Raw genomic sequence first — 20,661 nt, forward strand, 5'->3', positions numbered from 1 at the left:
TTTATTTCTGAAATTCCTGTTTCCTGTTATCTCAAACCTGATCTTTCTGAAACATCCTGTCCGACTCCCTGAGTCTGTGAGATGTTGAAATGTGACCCCCCCCCCCCCCCCTCAATCCCACCCCTAGCCACTGTCCATGTGAAAAAGTGAGAGCAGCCTCTGTAAAGGATGGAACAGGGAGTGACTCTGTCAAATTGCTCAGCAATGTAATGCTGGCTCAGAGGGGCTTCGAGTTGGTTAAACACACCCCTCCCCACCACACTGACCTGGAGTCACAGTGTTCAATTGTGGGCACTGCACCCCAGGAAGGATTTATGAGGGAGAGGGCACACTGTGAATTAACCAGAATGAGAGCAAAGTGAAAAGGGTAACATCAGGAGGACAGGCTGCACAGTCTCAGCTTTGACACTCTCTCTGTAAGACCTGTTCTTGACTCACACCATTCAGAGATGGTATTATACATCTCAGGGCAGGGGGATTGCTTGAACCTAAGTCATCTGACTCAGAGATAGGGACACTACCACTGTACCACAAGATCCTCTCCTCGCTGTAAAAGATTACTGGGTGGTCTGATTGAGGTGTAAATGGTTAAAATGATTTGAGAAGAGGGGGGCCAGCCAAAACATGAAGGGCCAAACAGCCTCCTTCCATGCTGTCCTATCCTGTAACTGATAAAGAACTCTTTCCTCCTACATCCTCACTTTTGGGTCAATATCCCCCTCAACCACCAGCATTTAAAATCAAACAGAGAATCTGATCATTATGACAGTGCTACGTGTGGGAGCTTACTGTGCACAAATTAACCACCATCATTCGGAGATTACAACAGTCCCTTCACTGAGAGGGAAGCATTTCTGGATGTCATACAGACCTGAAACGTGTTGTATAAATGTAAACCCTTCCTGAAATGGAGTCAATGCAAAATAAAGTGTTCACACCATCAAAGCTCTGCAATGCTGCTGCATTCAGCCTTTAATGGTGGTGAACCATTCAACATAGAGTGGGAGGTGACTCCATGTCCATCCGTATCCTCAATGATGGGGAAACCTGCATCTGCTCAAAGAGATGGTGAGAGAGAAAGGGAGAGAGAGCATCCATTGATGATCATCTTCCCACATTTCTGTTCATCCTGCAATGGGGCCTACGGATTGGAAGTTTGAAAATGCTCCCCCTTCTTTCTGAAACAGTGGGGTTACAAGAAGCCACAGGCTTGTTCACCTGATGTCAGTTGTTACAACACAGGGTAAACCGTCCTGCTTAATTTAAAACTAGTAACACAGAAATAACATATCCCATATGGTAATCTGTAAAAATTCAAGTGGCCAAGAACTATTTAAAGGAAAAATTAACAACTTCATTTCTTAAAGTATAACAGAGAATAATTAACTAACAACTATTTACATCTCCTTCCTATAACCTATCTTTACCTTCCCTTCCAAAGTACTAGTCCGATAAGACTCCCAATTAAGATTTACAGGAAAATTCCAATTTTAAAACCAGCCAGCAATCCAATCTTCTTTTTATCTTAGTCAGTAGAATGGCTCTCCAGGTCAGTGTTGAGGTTTTTCTCTGTGCAAACTCCTTCTCCAGACAGGTACCTCTCAGAGTTTTGACTAGCAGTCTACATCTGTTGGTCTGGTGGCAATTCTCCTCCCAACTGTTCAATTTTCCCCAGTCTTATACCCCAAAGAATCGGATTGTATCATTGGCCTTTAAGATTGTCAATATACTCAATTCAAACTTGATTGGAATTTGGTATTTTTTGGGATATAATTTAACCTGATTGGCCAAATTTAAATCTGTTTTGTTGTTTCCAGGCAACTAGCTACCCCAGTAGCTGCAGCAAGTGCTACATTGTGTCTTATTGAGAACACTTGGTGCTGTCACTGCGAGCTTTTATCTCTTAAATGTATAATAGACCCACATCTTCATAACACCACCCCCTTAAGAAAGAATGAACTACTATGAAGAAAAGATGGCTTTTCTTTTTCTCTACTTTCTAAACACATTACCCTAACATACAGAGAACTTTAATATAAGTTCTCCCGAACTTCTTCTCATTTACCTATATAACATTAAATAAAGACAAATCTTATTTAAACTCTATCAGTTAAATCCGTGATTACGCGATTACATTCTTCCAATCGACAACATATACGGTTTTTAAATTAAAAGTCTGTAATATAAGAGTCCAATTAAAATAGTCTCATATTCTTGTCTTTAAAGAGTTCTAAGAATGTAAGCAGATTGTGGTCAGGTACACAACCGTCTCTGACACTTTGTTCATGTTAAAATGTTGTAAGGCAGTACCAAACTCAATCGTTCTTTTTTGATTGTGGAGTATTTCCTTTGGTGGATGTTGATCTTCTTCAAAAACTAACCAAGTGGCAGTTCAATCCCATCTTCATCTTCCTGTGGGAGTACAGCTCCAACTCCAATGTCACAAGCATTGCTGGCGAATTTAAAAGGTTTGAAAAGTTTGGTATAGCTAAAACTGGTTTGGTGGTTAATATTGACTTCAAATGATCGAATGCCTCCTGGCATTGTTCTATCCACCGAAACTTTGTGTTCTTCTTCAGCATATCGGTTAACAGTGCCACTACACTGCTGAAATTTGGAAGAAACTTCCAATAGAATCCGCTGAGTCCTAAGAATCGAAGCACCTCTTTCTTCGAGATGGGTCATGGAAATTTCTTGGTGGCCTTCGTCTTTGCATTCCGTGGGGTCAATCTTCCATGACCAATGTTATATCCCAAGAATGTCACCTCTGCTTTCGCGAATTCCATTTTATTTAAGTTTATCACCAGTTTTGCTTCTCATAGTCATTCAAAGAGCTCTGCCAGCTGTATCATGTGATCTTTCCAGGACTTACTAAAGATCACTACATCGTCCAAATAGACCACACAGTTTGTTAACCCATCCACAACTCTGTTCATGAGTCTTTGGAATGTGGTAGGTGCGTTCTTCATTCCAAAGGGCATCACTTTAAACTGATATAGCCCATTTGGGGTTACAAATGCGGAAATTGTTTTCACCAATTCTGATAAAGGTACCTGCCAGTAACCACGCATTAAGTCCAACTTAGTGATGTAACTGGCTTATCTGACTTTCTCAATTAAGTCCTCCAGTCTAGGAATTGGATATGAGTCCGATTTGGTAACAGTGTTGACCTTCCGATAATCCACGCAGAATCATTGTGCCCCATCCGGTTTGGGAACTAAGACAATCGGATACCTCCACTCACTCTGGCTTGGTTCGATGATGTCCTCATCGAGCATGGCCTCCACCTCCTTATGAACTGGTCTGGCTTTGGAAGCCAGTAGGGGTGTTGTTTTATCAGAGCAGTATTTCCGACGTCCACTTCATGTACAATAGCATTAGTCTAGTAGCTGGAGCACATGTTACATTATGTCTTATTGAGAATACTTGGTGCTAGCACTGCTAGCATTTACTCTTTTAAAGATATAGTATACCCACATCTTCATTACACAGTACCAAGGGAAATACTAGCATCTATTATAATGGATGTGATGATGTTAGGGAACACTGATTGTACAGAGTCAGCATGGATTTGAGGACGAGGCTTCAGGGGATGGGGCAGGAATATGGTCATGAGTTTTGGTTGCCATGCTACCAGAAGGACATGGAGAGAGCACAGAGAAGGTTCACCAGGATGTTGCCAGATCTCGAGGGCATTGGCCACAAAGAAAGTCTAGGGTTGTTTTCACTGGGAAGACAGCGGCTGAGAGGAGACCTGACAGAGGTCTATAGAATTATGAGGGGCATGGATCGGGTGGATAGTCAGAGGCTTTTTCCCAGGGTTGAAGTTTCAATTACAAGGGGCACAGGTTCAAGGTGAGAGGAGGAGGTTTAAGGAGATGTGCGCGGGAAGGTTTTCACACAGTGGTAGGAGCCTGGAACACACTGCCAGAGGATGTGGTGGAAGCAGGCACATTGGTGACATTGAAGAGGCATCCAGACGATTACAGGAATATGGAGGGAATTGAGGGATACAGACTGAATAAGGGCAGAAGGTTTATTTGTTAGTTTAGTGAAAGCAGGATTGGAGGGCCGAAGGGCCTGTTCCTGTGCTGTACTTGTCTTTTGTTGTTTTGTTCTTTTGAAGTAGATGATCAGCCAGGATCGAGAATGGCAGACCAGGCTCAAACAACTTAATTGGCCGACTCCTGCTCCTATGTACCTCCCCTTGGCACAATGTCAAAGACTGAAGAGTTCACAGAACATCTCCAGCCAGGAACACTGACTGGATAAATGTTCCTGCTCCTCCTGAGATTCCCATCATCACTGATCCCAGTCTTCAACCAATTCCATTCACTCCAAGTCGTATCAGGGACTTACTGCCTGTAGACAGCAGCCCCTCTGTTCATGCAGTGACCGCAGTGTCAATAAACATCAGACTGTAGGCAGCTTTTCTTTAATCACAGCTCAGAACAAAAAGCAGAGGTAGAAATGTAAGAAATATCCAGGATAAAAATATAGAAATATCTGCATATAAAATATTTACCATCTTGTTTCGTAAACAAGAGTCATAAATAAACATACGGGACATATCTGCATAAGATCAACACATGATCAATACCTCCACTACATGACAATACTGCAGGCAATAGTGTGTTCCTGGCTTTGCCCAGTAGGCGCTGCTGCAGGGGGAGTTTCTGAAGCCACTTTCCATGTTCCCCACTGTGGGAGCACCATCACTACAAGGACTGCAGTGAGTCAAGGTCACATGGACAATAAATGGGGCCCTGGCAGCATCACTCACACTGAGAACAAGTTCTTAATTAAGAATAAAGAAATTACCTGTGAAAAATATCTCACAGGATAAGCATTACACAGGGTTACACAGCTGAACCCTGAGACAGTGTTTGGACACAGACTGTAACAGTAATGCTGATATAATACAGAGGATGAAATGGACAGTTTTTCTAGTATTGGGATAACACTCCCACTGGGAGTTTACCTCCTGAGATTGTGCTGTTCAGAAGGGTTTGTGCAAAGCAGGAAGTGATTGTTGATCCCAATCTTAAACTCAGACTTTCCACCACGATTCACTCGATCCCCTTAACACTGGGCTGATTCCCCCTCCCTGAGCCACGCTCAGTGTGGTGGAAACTCAGTCAGTGCTGGACAGCCCCATTCCCCAGAAGGTTTCGTTCTCCTGCCGCTCCATCCTGATGCTCAGGTGCTGTTGGTACAAGGCTCCGTGCTTCACCTGAACAGGTCATCTCTCTCATAGGGTCACCATTCGATGCTGCCATCTTGTGTAGATTTTGTTTCCTGTGGAGACAGAATCCACCAGAGAACAGGTTAAAGGAATCCAACACTTTGGACAGGTGTGTCAAGGAGCTGTTCAGGAGATCAGACCCATTAAATGACCCTCATCTTCCTGGAGACCAATGGCAGCTGGAAATTGGGTGATAGGAGCTGCACGGTGATGGAGAACAGAGTGTAGAGGACAGGAGGCTCATAAGGGAGGCAATGGGCAAGAGCTGGACACTCCACAGGAGCTGTGCTGACTGACAGAGGGAGGGCCAGAGGAGAGAGTGAGAGAGCCCTGCAATAGTCCCTCCTCCCACTGTGAGGGCTGTACATGGGGAAAGGCGGGGAGCACAGAGATACGGATATTGAGAGAGAGAAACAAGGAAATCTGAGGGAAACAAGGAAATCTGTGATGGGCTTCCCAGTGATTGAAACCTCTGATGCCCAGGATAACCGATGTGCTGGGTGGTTTGACAAGTGTAGGAAAATGAGCAACAACTTGCATTTTGATAGCACTTTGCACATTGCAGTGTAGGAAAAGACAAGGGAGAGGCATTGGAGAGACAGAGAGGGACAGAGGGAGAGAAACTCGGACAAAGAGGTCAGCTAAGGAATTGCAGAGCTTCAGAGCCAGGCAGCTGAGGAGTTGGAGGGGGGAGGAAGAGACAAACCGAGAGGGGCAGAGACAGAGGGAGAGAAACCCAAAGAGGTTTCTATCAGGAAATGCTGAGCTTCAGACCCAGGCACAGCCACCAGTGGGGCAGCAATGGAAATATCAGGGAGATAGGAGCACACAGATCTGAGGCTATACAGCTGAAGGTGGTTACAGATAGGGAAGGCTGAGACCAATGAGGGATTGGAAAAAGAATGGGAATGTTCAAATCTGTCCATCTCAGTCTGAAACAGATTTAACGATGGAACATCCACACCCTCATGGAGTATAAACGTGAACCAGTTTATCCCTGTTTGCAGCCTCTGTATCCTCCTCACAGCTTACTTTCCCATTGAGCTTTGTATCAGCAACAAACTGGGACAATCCCACTCTATCCCCTCATCTCAGTCACTGAGGTCCCAGCACTGATCCTTGCAGCACCAGTTACATCCTGACAACTGACAATGACCCATTTGTTCCTGCTCTGTCCCTGTCCATTAACCAATCCACAATCCATGCTATATCCTATATTCCCCCAATCCCCTGGGCCCTCATCTTGTACAACAATCTATTCTGTGGCACCTTCCCAAATACCTCCTGAAATTCCCAATATGTGCCCCATCCTCTGGTTCTCCAGTGGGATAATATTTGCTCCTTTCCAATCCACGGGACTGTTCAGCAGCGAGAGGATGACAAGCTGGAAGTGACTGGATGCTGCTGCTCAATGACAGGCTGGATTGAAGCATCCTCACAGCTCAGGGAATGGGCAGGGACAGAGCTCAGCAACATTTCACACAATGTTATACAAAGATCAAAGGGTTACCATGGAAATAGTGGAACATTCCAGAACTCACCTTCTTTGTCGCTTGAGGACAATGTAACCCACAATTCCAGCTACAATAAAAACAGCACTAATCCAGATTCCCAATCCAACTCTTGCTCCAGTGGCGAGTCCAGGACCTAGAGACAGAATGAAGCCATTAACAGACTGGGACACACAAACTAAACTAACAGCAAAGACCTTCAGCACCTCGTGTTTCAGAACCAGCCCCAGTACAAACAGATCCCTTGGTAATTCTAGTCCTGGAGGGATGTGGGAGGTTAGATCCCAATAATCACACACACCAGACCATCCCACACACACACACACACTGACTGACCATGTTAAAGAGTCTCCCAACATCTGAACCAGTCTCCAGATGTTACTGAGGAGGGTCTGGATTTACAACTGGGCCGGGTGTGTCTTTGTTGTTTCCTGATTCAATCCCTGGCTCAGAGTCTGTTCCCACTCGCCTCAGTCCCACCCTCTTCCTGACAGTGTGGCACCTTCGCCCCAGTCCCACCCTCTCCCTGACAGTGTGGCACCTTCGCCCCAGTCCCACCCTCTCCCTGACAGGGTGGAGCTCCCCAAGTCTCATCCTCTCCCTGACAATGTGGCACACCCCCAGTACCACCCTCCCCTGAGTGTGCCCCCCCAGTCCCACCCTCTCCCCAACAGTGTGGCACCCTCGCCCCAGTCCCACCCTTTCACTGAGGTGTGCCCCCATCCCTGATAGTGTGACATTCCCCCCCAATCCCACCCTCCCCCTGACAGTGTGGCATTCCCCCACTGTACCATCATCTCCCTGACAGATGCCCATGTACTGCAACCTCTATGACAATATAGTGCTCCCCCACTGTACTGCTCCTCCCCCAATGGGGTGGTGCTCCTTCAGGGCCCTCAGCAGCAGGGTGTGAGCGCCCTTGTTTTTCCCAGGGTCTAAAAAAGAGGGATTTGACCCTGTGACCTTCAGACTTAGAGGTCAGAGGTTAGCTGTACTCATTGATCCACCCCTTTGTGCCTCCCCCAGCATTATACACTTTCAAAGGGGGTTACCTTCAGTTGTATTGAGTCGCTCACCATGACCTGCTTCAGGGGTTTCACTTTGGCCTTGGGTTGAATGAACTGGAAAACACAACAGTGAAATGTGAAACAGATCTAATGTCTACCTTCCACTTCCCTCCCTCTGAGCTCATCAACTGCTGAAACCCTCATCTTTTTCTTTATGATACAGCTGTTCCAATATTCTCCTGGTCAATGTATCACATTGCCTCCAGTCCACCCCAAACTCTGCTGTCCTTTTAACATAACCCTGCAGTAAGTCCCTTTCACATCACCCACTGTTACTCGCTGACTCTCATTAGCTCATACAGTTCAGTGACACCTCCATTTTAAAATGTATCAGTTTCAGGAAGGGAGAAAAACCACAGATACAGGAGATGGGTTACCTCAAAGAAAGGGAGGACGGGTAGGTAGGTAGTGCAGGAGTCTCCTGTGACTATCCCCATCTCAAACAAGTAGACTGTTTTGGAAAATGCAGGGGGTGATGGACTCTCAGGGGGCTGTAACACTGATAGTTTCTGGTACTGAGACTGGCTCTAATGTAAAGAGGGGTACGCCAGATTCCACGCGATTGACTACGATAAGGGACTCTCTAGTCCGAAGCATAGACAGGCGTTTCTGCAGCCAGTAACAACATATCAGAATGGTGTGTTGCCTCCCTGGTGCCAGGATCAAGGATGTCTCGGAGAAGGTGTAGAATATTCTCAAACGGGAGAGGGACCAGCAGGAGGTTGTTGTTGGAACCAAAAACATAGGAAGAGAAAAGGATGAGGTTCTGAGGAGAGAATAGAGGAAATTATGGAGGGGATTAAAATGTAGGTCCTCAGGGATTGTAAAATCTGGATTACTCCAGTGCCACGTGTTAGGGAGAGTAGGAACAGGAGGATAGATCAGATGAATGCATGGCTGAGGAGCTGGTGTATGGGAGAAGGATTCACATTTTTGGATCATTGGAATCTTTTCTGGGGTAGAAGTGACCTCTATAAGAAGGACGGATTGAACCTGAACTGGAAGGGGGCTAAAATACTGGTGGGAATATTTGCTCGAGCTACCCAGGATTTAAATGAGTAAGGGGCAGGGGGACCAAGAGAGATAGTGAGAAGAGAGATCAGTCTCAGGCTGGTGCAGTTGGGAAACAGAGCAAGTCCAAAAGTCAAGGCAGACAGGAACAAAGCAGAGAATGAGGTAGGACTGATAAATTTAACTATTTATTTCGATGCAAGAGGCCTAACAGGTAAGGCAGATGAACTCAGGGCATGGTTGGGAACATGGGACTGGGATATCATAGCTATTACAGAAACGTGGCTCAGGGATGGACAAGATGACAGCTTAATGTTCCAGGGTATAGATGTCACAGGAAGAATAGAGAAAGGGTCGAGAGAGATGGGGCAGTAGGGTTTTTGATTAGGGATAACATTATGTCTGTACTGAGGGAGGATATTCCAGGGAGTATTTTGCAAGATGTCACCATCTATTTCCCTACAGTCTATATCTTCCATATCCTTTTCCACAGTAAATACTGATGCAAAATATTCATTTAGTATCTCCCCCATTTTCTGTGGCTCCACACAAAGGCCGCTTTGCTGATCTTTGAGGGGCCCTATTCTCTCCCGAGTTACCTTTTTGTCCTTAATATATTTGTAAAAACTCTTTGGATTCTTCTTAATTCTATTTGCCAAAGCTATCTCGTGTACCCTTTTTGCCCTCCTGATTTCCCTCTTAAGTGTGCTCCTACTTCCTTTATACTCTTCTAAGGATTCACTAGATCTATCCTGTCTATACATGACATATGCTTCTTCTTTTTCTTTAGTCATCTAGCATTCCCTACACCTACCTGCCCTTCCTTTCACCCTGACAGAATATACTTTCTCTGGATTCTTGTTATCTCATTTCTGAAGGCTTCCCATTTTCCAGCCGTCCCTTTACCTGCAAACATCTGCCTCCAATCACCTTTCGAAAGTTCTTGCCTAATACCGTCAAAATTGGCCTTTCTCCATTTAGAACTTCAACTTTTAGATCTGGTCTCTCCTTTTCCATCACTATTTTAAAACGAATAGAATTATGGTCGCTGGCCCCAAAATGCTCCCTCACTGACACCTCAGTCACCTGCCCTGCCTTATTTCCCAAGAGTAGGTCAAGTTTTGCACCTTCTCTAGTAGGTACATCCACATTCTGAATCAGAAAATTGTTTTGTACGCATTTAATAAATTCCTCTCCATCTAAACCTTTAACACTATGGCAGTCCCAGTCGATGTTTGGAAAGTTAAAATTCCCTACCATAAATACCCTATTATTCTTACAGATAACTGAGATCTCCTTACAAGTTTGTTTCTCAATTTCCCTCTGACTATTAGGGGGTCTATAATTCAATCCCAATAAGGTGATCATCCCTTTCTTATTTCTCAGTTTCACCCAAATAACTTCCCTGGATGCATTTCCAGGAATATCCTCCCTCAGCATAGCTGTAATGCTATCCCTTATACAAATGCTACAGGAAGGATAGAAAGGGAGGCAAGAGAGGAGGGGGAGTGGCACTACTCCAGGACATCTCTGCAGGAGATCCTCAGGATAGTGTTCCAGGCCCAATCATCTTTAGCTGCTTCCTCAATGACCTATCCTCCAGCATAAAGTGAGTAGTGGGGATATTCACCGGTGATTGCATAATGCTCAGCACCATTCACAACTCTTCAGACACTGAAGCAGTCCATGTTCAAATGCAGCAAGACCTAGACAATACCCAGGCTTGGGCTGATAAGTGGCAAGTAACATTCACATCACACAAATGCCAGGCAAAGACCATCTCCAATAAGAAACAAATCGAACTACTGCTCCTTGATATTCAAAGGCATTACCATCACTGAATACCCCACTACTCAACATCCTCGGGGTTACTATTGACCAGAAGTCGGCTCTAAGAGTAGGTCAGGGTTTGGGAATACTGCAGCAAGTAGTTCACCTCCTGACTCCCCAAAGCTTGTCCACCATCTACAAGGCACAAGTCAGGACTGTGATGGAATACTCCCCATTTGCCCTGGATGGGTACAGATCCAACAACACTCAAGAAGCTTGATACCATCCAGGGCAAAGCAGCCTGCTGGACTGGCGTGGAACATACAACGTTTTAGTGCAGTACAGGCCCTTCGGCCCTTGATGTTGCGCTGACCTGTGAAATCAATCTGATGCCCACCTAACCTACACCGTTCCATTATTATCCATATGTGTGTCCAATGCCCATTTAAATGCCGTTAATGTCAGTGAGTCTACTACTATTGCAGGCAGGTCTTTCCACGCCCCTATTACTCTGAGTAAAGAAACTACCCCTGATATCTGTCCTAAATCTATCACCCCTCAATTTAAAACTATGTCCCCTCGTGTTAGCCTTCACCATCCGAGGAAAAGGATCTCACTGTCCACCTTATCTAACCCTCTAATTATCTTGTACGTTTCGATTAAGTCACCTCTCAACCACCTTCTCTCCAACGAAAACAGCCTCAGTTCCCTAGCCTTTCCTCGTAAGACCTTCCTTCCATACCAGGTAACATCCTAGTAATTCTCCTCTGAAGCCTTTCCAAAGCTTCCATATCCTTCCTATAATGCGGTGACCAGAACCGCATGTAACACTCCAGGTGCAGCCTTACCAGTGTCTTGTACAACTGAAGCATGATCTCATGGCTCCAAAACTCAATCCTCCTAACAAATGCCAACACACCATATGCCTTCTTAACAACCCTATCAACCTAGGTGGCAACTTTTCAGGGATTTATGCACCTGGACACTGAGATCTCTCTGTTCAACCACACTGCCAAGAATTTTACCATTAGCCCTGTTCTCTGCATTCCTGTTACTTCTTCCAAAGTGAACTACCTCACACTTTTCCGCTTTAAACTCCATTGCCACTTCTCAACCCAGCTCTGCATCTTATCTATGTCCCTCTGTCATCCACAACATCCTTCGGCACTATCCAGAACTCTGCCTACCTTAGTGTCATCTGCAAATTTATTAACCCATCTTTCTGTGCCCACATCCAGATCATTAATAAAAATGACAAACAGTAGTGGCCCCAAAAAGGATTCTTGCGGCACACCACCGGTAACTGAGCTCCAGGATGAACATTTCCCATCAACCATCACTCTGTCTTCTTTCAGCTAGCCAATTTCTGATCCAAACCGCTAAATGACCTTCAATACTGAAACTCTGTATTTTGTGCAATAGCCTACTATATGGAACCTTATCAAAGGCCTTACTAAAAGTCCATATACACCACATCAACCGCTTTACCTTCATCCACCTGTTTCGTTACCTTCTCAGCATCACATCCACAAACATCCACTCCCTCCATCACTGATGCTCAGTGTGTACATTCCATAACATGCACTGCAAAAATTCACCAGACACTCTTCGACAGCACCTTCCAAACCTACAGCCACTTTCATCTGGAGCAACAGAACAGCAGACACATGAGAATACCATCACATGGAGGTTCCCCTCCAAACCACTGAACCCCTAACTTGGAAATACATCACTTTTCCCTCACTGTGGCTGGGTCAATATCCTGGAATTCACTCTAAAGCCATTGTTGGTCTACCTGCTACAGGACATATGCTGAAGTTCAAGAAGGTTAAGTGGTTAACAAGTCATTTCTCTTGCTTGCCTTCATTGCTCAGATCAGTGTCGGAGTTGGGATGTCATGTTGAGGTTGTATATGATGTTGGTGAGGCCTCTTCTGGAGTACTGTGCCCAGTCCTGGTCTCCTTGTTACAGGAGGGATATTGTTAAGCTGGAGCGGGTTCAGAATGGAGGGAATGCCGGAAATGGAGGATTTGAGTTGTAAGAACAAGCTTAGACCTTTTTCACGAGAGAGTAGGAGGTTGAGAGGTGAACATAAAGAGGTTCATTTTATAATGAGGGGTACAGAGAAGGTGAATGGCAGGTGTCTTTTCCTGAGGGCAGAGGCATTTTTTTTGATGAGAGGAAAAAGATTAAAAAACGACAAGGGACAGCTGCCAGAGGAAGTGGTGGAAGCTGGTACAATGACAGCATTTAAAAGGCATCTGGATGGATACAGCCATAGGAAGAGAGAGAGAGAGAGAGAGTGTGAGAAAGATGCTGCCCTGGTGCTCCAATCCTGTGGAGCTGCGTACCTCCTGTTTCTTCCTTTTAGAGGGATATGGGCCAATGGGATTAAATGAGGCTGGGATATCAGGTCAGCATGACAAGTTGGACGAAGAGTCTGTTTCTGTGCTGTACATCTCTCTGATTCTATAAGAGATGTGGAATGAACTTCCAGAGCAAGTCGTGGATGCAGGTACAGCTACAACATTTAAAAGATGGTTTCGATAAGTACATGAATAAGAAATGTTTGGAGGGATATGGGCCAATGGCAGGCAGGTGGGACGAGTTTAGTTTGGGATTATGGTCCACATGGACTGGTTGGACTGAAGGGTGTGTTTCTGTGCTGTCTGACTCTGACTGTATAAGATAGCTGACCACTGCCTTCTCAAGGGGTAATTGGGGACAGGCAATAAATGCCCATGCCCCATAAGTGAATAAAGTAACTTCAGGTAACTGGGGTTTTACAGCAATGCAATAGCTTCACGGTCACTTTTATTGGGACCAACTTGCTATTTCCAGATTTTTATTTTAACAGATAATTTAGTGTGTGCCACAGTGACATAATTCCTGCACCACCACAGACATAAAATCAGAAACTAAATACCGAATATCTGAAGGAGATAGCTCTCACCTCTTACAGACAGATAGACACGATCACGCTGCTCCAAAGAATGGTGCACACTGACTCTCTTGTGAATGTAACACTGATACTCATCCTGGTCTGTCTCCCTGAGGTCAGAGATCAGAACTGACCAGTTGCCTTGTTCCAGTTGATCTTTGAACAGGTTTGTTCTGTTTCTGAACCGTGGATCTTGTTGGGCCAAATCATCACTCCCATCGAGAAACTCATATAAAGTTTCCATCTTGGGTGTCCTCCAGATTACCCATAAATCAGAGACTGAGCCATTCCCTTTGTAGGTACAGGGCAGCACAACCTGCTCCCCAAGGAACCCAGAAACTGGGACAGGCGAGTCACCTGGAAAAGATTGAAAGTATTTATCCATAGGTAGACCCTCCCTGCTGGTACATTACATCCCAAGCTTCACATGGTTACACTGCGATACTGGATTTACAAGAAGCTCTGCTTTCATTTCTGGGGGAAGGTTAAAGCTCAGACATTGAGGGTCTTCAACTAAAAGCAGCTTGTGCTGGACATTTGTCAGCACTGAGCACTGGACAGCACTTTGAATCACATGGTTCCCATTTGGACACACACTGGGATATGGGCTGGATGGGGGCTGATGGTCGGAGGGTACACAATGCGAGATGGAGCTCACACGTGAACTGACTCTCAAAAGGTAAATCAGGAATGGGTGTTGGAAGGGGTACCTGAGGATGTGTTTTGGACAGGGTTGGGAGGACAGTGACAGATGAATACACTAGGCAAGGGATGAGGCAATGTGAATCCTCACCTCCCTCCACCACTCACCCATCAGATCTTGCTCCTACCCACCTCCCAAAACAGCCTGATTCAGCCTCACCTCAGAACCCAAAGCCCAATCCCTGAATGGCTCTCCGGTTTCGGGAAGAGGGGCCCTGTTTAAAACAAGGCTAGCTTCTTGCCCCAAGAGCAGAAAGGACGAAGTGTTTCAAATACTCAACTAAAAATCACCTCCACCCAGATCACCTCATGGAATCCCTACAGTGTGGAACAAACCCTTTGACCCAACATGTCCACACCGATTCTCCAAAGAGTAACCCACACAGACCCATTCCCCTATCCTATGTTTACCCCTGACTAATACACCTAACCTACGCTGCCCTAAACACTATGGACAATTTAGCATGGCCAATTCACCCTAACCTGCACATCTATGGATTGTGAGAGGAAACCGGAGCACCCGGAGGAAACCCACGCAGACACGAGGAGAATGTGCAAACTCCACACAGACAGTCGCTGGAGGCTGGAATCAAATCTGGGTCCCTGGCGCTGAGAGACAGCAGTGCAAACCACTGAACCATCGTGCTGCCCTAAATCACCTCATCACTGACTGAAAATTGGCTGGGGAAAGACAGTGATATCCACTGGTTTGATATCATCAAGGAGAGGTCAGAGCCTATTGGAGGGAGCTTATCGTGCAGTGGTAGTGTCCCTGCCACTGAGCCAGAAGGACCAGGTTCAAATTCCATCTGCTCCAGAGATGTGTACTATCATTTGAGATTAGAGAAAATATATCAGAGTCCAAAGGAAGGCAGTTCATGCACTGTATAACATTTAAAATCAAGACTTCCCATTACCCCACAATACCAGTTCCATGAAAGACAGTGAAACAATACACATTTAAACAAAGCTTTCTGTACGTGAGACCAATCAAGGCAGTTTGCATTTGTATTCAGTGTGTAAGTCGATTAGTGAGAAATCAGTATAAACTGGGGCAGCGTCAGAAAGGTAACAGTGTCAAACTATGGGGGAAAGGAAAGAAGAAACAGGAGATACGCAGCTCCACAAGATTGGAACATCAGGGGAGCATCTCTCTCTCTCCCCCCTCCCCAACCCCAGAGAGAAGGAAGACTCATCCCACAAGGAATGGGTACTACCCTGAGGACACTGACCAGAGAAAACAGAACAGGGTGAATGATTTACCCAGAACCTGCAGAACCCTCAACCCGACACCGTGTGGAGAGTTACCCCACATCTCCCAACCAAATCTTCAGTAACTTTGGGAGGTTGTTGGGGGTGGGGGGCACATGGACCTAATGAGGGAATTGCGGAGGGAATGATCTCTGTGGAACACGGATCGGGGTGGAGAGGGAAATATGTCCTTGGTGATGGGCTGTGACTGTAGGTGGCAGAAATTGCATACGCTATTTCTGGAGATTAGTGAGGGTGTGAGGGAAGGTGAGGAGCAGGGTGGTTCTATCCTTATTGTGGTTGGATCCACACTGTCAACCAACCCACCCTCCACCTTCCCCTGCCACCACACAAGGTATAAAACCTGTGCCCACACCACACCCCCCCCTCACCTCCACCCAAGGCCCCAAAGGATCCTTCCACCTCCAGCAGAGAATTTCCTGTGCATCCACCCACCTCATCTACTGTGTCCACTGCACTCGATGTGGTCTCCTCTACACTGGGGAGACAGGACGCAAACATGAGGAGCAGTTCAGGGAACATCGCTGGGACTCATGCACCAAACAACCCCACCACCCTGTGGCCAACCACTTCAACTACCCCTCCCATTCCCCCAAGGACATACAAACCCTGGGCCTCCTCCACTACCAAGTCAACGCCACCCACCAACTCGAACAAGAACACCCAACTTCCACCTTGGGACCCTTCAAGCACACGGAATCAACATCGACTTCACTGCTTTCCAAAAGTCCCCTCCAGCCACCTCATCCCAGATCCAACCCTCTAACTCAGCACCGCCTGTCCTACCTGTCCATGTTCCTTCCCACCTATCCACTCCATCCTCCCCACCGACCTATCACAGTTACCCACCACCCGCATTCACCTATCGCCTTCCCACCTTCCTTCCCCTGAGCCCCAGCCCCCTATTCATCTCTCAGCCCCATACCACTGCACATTCCTGATGAAGGGCTTATGTCCGAAACATTACCTCTCCTGTTCCTCGCGGGCTACCTGACCGGCTGTGCTTTTCCAGCGCCACACATTTTGACTTTTGCCTGAATGGGTCCACTTGCAGCCCACACAGCAACTTAAAGCAAGAGGGATTCCTGATTCTCCTCCACACCCTCCCCTTCAAGCCTTTGATCACTGCTGAAATGTCCCAGCACTGACCTGAAACAGCAGCAACAACATTTAGCAGCAGCAGCAGCAGCGGGGGGAGTAGTTTCTGGGAGCTGTGTCCCTGCAACAAGAAAACACAGTCAGTCCCTTTCACTGCTCGGAAAGTTTCCCCAGATCCCCGGGTGGGAGACACTGACAGTAAGTACCTGCAGCTCCTTTCCCGGGACCGGGACCGGGACTGCGATCAGGATCAGGGTCAGACACTGACAGGAGACCGAGAAGCTGCTGAGAAACATTTGGTAAAACTCGATGTTGGAGGGAGAGCGGATTGTGTCTCAGTCAGATACAGCCCGGAGCTAACCCTGGGTTCACTCCCGGTCATTTGGCTCATTCATAAAAACAAGTTACAAACTGCAGACTGACCTACATTGTGGGGAGACAGGGGTGCACCAATTCATGCCCCTTTTTCCTCTCTGCTCTCCCGGTTCTGGACCCACAGTTTTCCGGCAGTCCCCATTCGGATCATTGTCTCATTGCAATCCCTTCAGGGGAGAGCAGCTTTGGCCCGGCTTTTCCCGACAGAGGCTGCACCCGGATCCCTCACACCTTCCCTCCCTCCCCCCCCTCGCTATGAGAATGGGAGAGCCCAGAGCCCGCATCCTTCCTCTGATACAGCGTGGGGTGATGTCCTTTTAGGGCCGTTCCGTCACAGGTTAAAAGTTCAAACACAAAACTCCTGAGCAGCATAGATGAGCGGAAAGGGAGTGACTTCCCTCATGGCATCATGTAGGACTCCGATTGCATCAGACAGTGTCTCCGGCCGTGCATGCGGATCCTGTGCGTACCAGCTGGCGGGAGGATTGCTGAGATCTTTAACCTCTCCTTGCTCCGGTCTGAAGTCCCCACCTGCTTCAAGAAAACCACCATCATCTCGGTACCAAACAACTGCATGCAACGTGCCTCAATGACTACCACAGTGATCCCCATTAGTATGAGAAGTTTGGCCTGTCAAATTGGCTGAATCCTTTGCAATTCACCTACCAATGCAATAAGGAGAAAGTGAGGGCTGCAGATGCTGGAGATCAGAGCTGAAAAAGTGTTGCTGGAAAAGAGCAGCAGGTCTGGCAGCATCCAAGGAGCAGGGCTCATGCCCGAAACGTCGATTCTCCTGCTCCTTGGATGCTGCCTGACCTGCTGCGCTTTTCCAGCAACACATTTTCAGCAGTACCAATGCAATAAGTCCACTTCCCTGCTCCTGCACTCCAACCCCGGAATTTCTGGATAACAAGGATACTTATTGACCTCAGTTCCACCTTCAACACCAGAATTCCAAACAAATTAATCTCTAAACTCTAAGACCTAGGTCTCCACTCTCCCCTATGTAACTGGATCCTTGATGTGATGACCCACAGACTGCAATCAGTGAGGATAGGTATCAGTATGCCCCACCGTAATACCCAACATCAGTGCCTGACAAGGCTGCTTCCTCAGCCCCCTACTGTTCCCCTTATACACTCACAACTCGGTGGCCAAATTCCACCCCAACTCCATTCACAAGTTCGCTGACAACAGCAATATTGTGGGTGAGATTTCAAACAGTGATGATATGGAGTACAGGGAAGAGATAGAGTGCTTAGCAGCATAGTGTAAAGACAACAATCTCTTCATCACCACCAGGAAAACAATAGTTTTGGTCATTGACTTCAGGAAGCAGATTGGAGGGCATGGATCAATGGAGCTGAGGTGGAGACGTTCAAGAGCATTAAGTTCCTGGCAGTGTTGATCACCCACAATCTGCCCTGGATCCACCCATGTTGATGTGTTGAAAGCTCAACAATGCCTCTACTTCCTTAGGAGGTGAAGGACATTTGGCTTTGGGTCCTGGGAGGAGGCAGAGTCTGAGTGTATTGGGAGGAGGAGTATGATCAGACAGTTCAGTGGTGGAGGGATGTGCGGATCCACATTCCCTTGGCCCCTTTCAGACCATCCCTGCACAATGCACTCGTCCATCACAACCTGTTCAAAACACTTTGACATCAGCCAATATTGTACCTCTTCTAGCTGTGCCCCCAACCCCCACCCTGGTCCTGAGGGTAGTAACCAGTATCCAGCTGTGTTCTTCCATTGTGTGTCCAAATGGGAACCATGTGATTCAAAGTGCTGTCCAGCTGCTCAGTGCTGACAAATATCCAGCACAAGCTGCTTTTAGATGAAGACCCTCAATGTCTGAGCTTTAACCTTCCCCCAGAAATGAAAGCAGTGAGTTACTGATCAGAGCTTCTTGTAAATCCAGCATCGCAGTGTAACCATATGAAGCTTGGGACGTAATGTACCAGCAGGGATAAATACTTTCAATCTTTTCCAGGTGACTCGCCTGTCCCAGTTACTGGGTTCTTTGGGGAGCAAGTGGTGCTGCCCTCTACCTACAAAAGAATGTCCCAGTTTTTGATGTACTGGTTATCTAGAGGACACCCAAGAGTGAACTTCTGCACAAGCTTGTGGGAATGATAATTTTCCTGTCTGGGGGCTTGATTGCAAACTGCTTGACATGACGTGACATTTCAAGGGGCAGTTATAAATGTCCACCAGGTTAATGTGTGACTGGAGTCACATATAGACAAGACTAGGGAAGAATGGCAGGTTTCCCCATTGGGTGCTGCACTGTTTCATAAAGAAGCAGGGAGCATCTTCAAGCTTCCAATCTGCAAGACCCATTGCAGGATGAATAGAAATGTGGGAAGATGATCACCAATGGGTGCTCTCTTCTCCTCTCTCTCTCACCTTCTCTTTGAGCAGATAAAGGTTTCCCCATCATTGAGGATACGGATGGACATGGAGTCACCTCCCACTCGATATTGAATGGTTCCCCACCATTAAAGGCTGAATGCAGCAACATTGCAGAACTTTGATGGTGTGAACACTTTCTTTTATATTATTCTCACGGAATAGAGGGAGAACTCGCCAGTTGGATACAGAGCTGGCTCAAAGGTAGAAGACAGAGGGTGGTGTTGGAGGGTTGTTTTTCAGTCTGGAGGCCTGTGACCAGTGGAGTCCTGGGTCAAGCATCGGTGCAAGGTCCACTACTTTTCGTCATTTATATAAATGATTTTGATGTGAGCATAAGAGGTGTAGTTAGTAAGTTTGTAGATGACACCAAAATTGGAGGTGTAGTGGACAGCGAACGTTACCTCAGATTACAACAGGATCTTGACCAGATGGGCCAATGGGCTGAGAAGTGGCAGGTGGAGTTTAATTTAGATAAATGTGAAGTGCTGCATTTTGGGAAAGCAAATCTTAGCAGGACTTATACACTTAATGGTAAAATCCTCAGGAGTGTTGCTGAACAAAGAGACCTTGGAGTGCAGTTTCATAGCTCCTTGAAAGTGGAGTCGCAGGTAGATAGGATAGTGAAGAAGGCATTTGGTATGCTTTCCTTTATTGGTCAGAGTATTGAGTACAGGGGTTGGGAGGTGATATTGCGGCTGTACAGGACATTGGTTAGGACACTGCGTGCAATTCTGGTCTTCCTATCGGAAAGATGTTGTGAAACTTGAAAGGGTTCAGAAAAAAATTTACAAGAATGTTGCCAGGGTTGGAGGGTTTGAGCTACAGGAAGTGGCTGAACAGGCTGGGGCTGTTTTCCCTGGAGCGTCGGAGGCTGAGGGGTGACCTTGTAGAGGTTTATAGAACATGAGGGGCATGGATAGGGTAAATAGACAAAGTCTTTTCCCTTGGGTCAAGGAGTCCAGAACTAGCGGGCATAGGTTTAGGGTGAGAGGGGAAAGATATAAAAGAGACCTAAGAGGCAACGTTTTCACGCAGAGGGTGGTACGTGTATGGAATGAGCTGCCAGAGGATATGGCGGAGGCTGGTACAATTGCAACATTTAAAAGGCATCTGGATGGGTATATGAATAGGAAGGGTTTGGAGGGATATGGGCCGGGTGCTGGCAGGTGGGACTAGATTGGGTTGGGATATCTGGTCGGCATGGACGGGTTGGACTGAAGTGTCTGTTTCTGTGTTGTACATCTCTATGACTCTATG

General features: G+C 46.6%; 1 protein-coding gene across 3 annotated transcripts in view; it reads right to left on the reverse strand.

Moving 5' to 3' along the window:
* LOC122544199 (uncharacterized) overlaps window positions 1–20,661 on the reverse strand; it is a 78,325-nt gene that overhangs the window by 2,273 nt on the left and 55,391 nt on the right. Inside the window, exons 1-6 of one of the 3 annotated variants that reach the window (XM_043683252.2) lie at window positions 16,824–17,007; window positions 16,669–16,738; window positions 13,558–13,902; window positions 7,809–7,877; window positions 6,787–6,892; window positions 4,420–5,298 (exon numbers count right to left, since the gene is read on the reverse strand). In XM_043683252.2, coding sequence (XP_043539187.2) covers window positions 5,139–5,298; window positions 6,787–6,892; window positions 7,809–7,877; window positions 13,558–13,902; window positions 16,669–16,738; window positions 16,824–16,913 — 840 coding nt within the window. In that variant the 5' untranslated portion in view covers window positions 16,914–17,007 and the 3' untranslated portion in view covers window positions 4,420–5,138. Of the gene's footprint in view, window positions 1–4,419; window positions 5,299–6,786; window positions 6,893–7,808; window positions 7,878–13,557; window positions 13,903–16,668; window positions 16,739–16,823; window positions 17,010–20,661 lie in introns of those variants that run through there. The other 2 variants (XM_087981074.1, XM_087981075.1) reach the window with 2 other exon arrangements.

This window comes from Chiloscyllium plagiosum, unplaced genomic scaffold (assembly GCF_037043375.1).
Source record: "Chiloscyllium plagiosum isolate Xiang-an unplaced genomic scaffold, Cpla_swu_hap1 HiC_scaffold_38, whole genome shotgun sequence".
NCBI lineage: Eukaryota > Metazoa > Chordata > Chondrichthyes > Orectolobiformes > Hemiscylliidae > Chiloscyllium > Chiloscyllium plagiosum.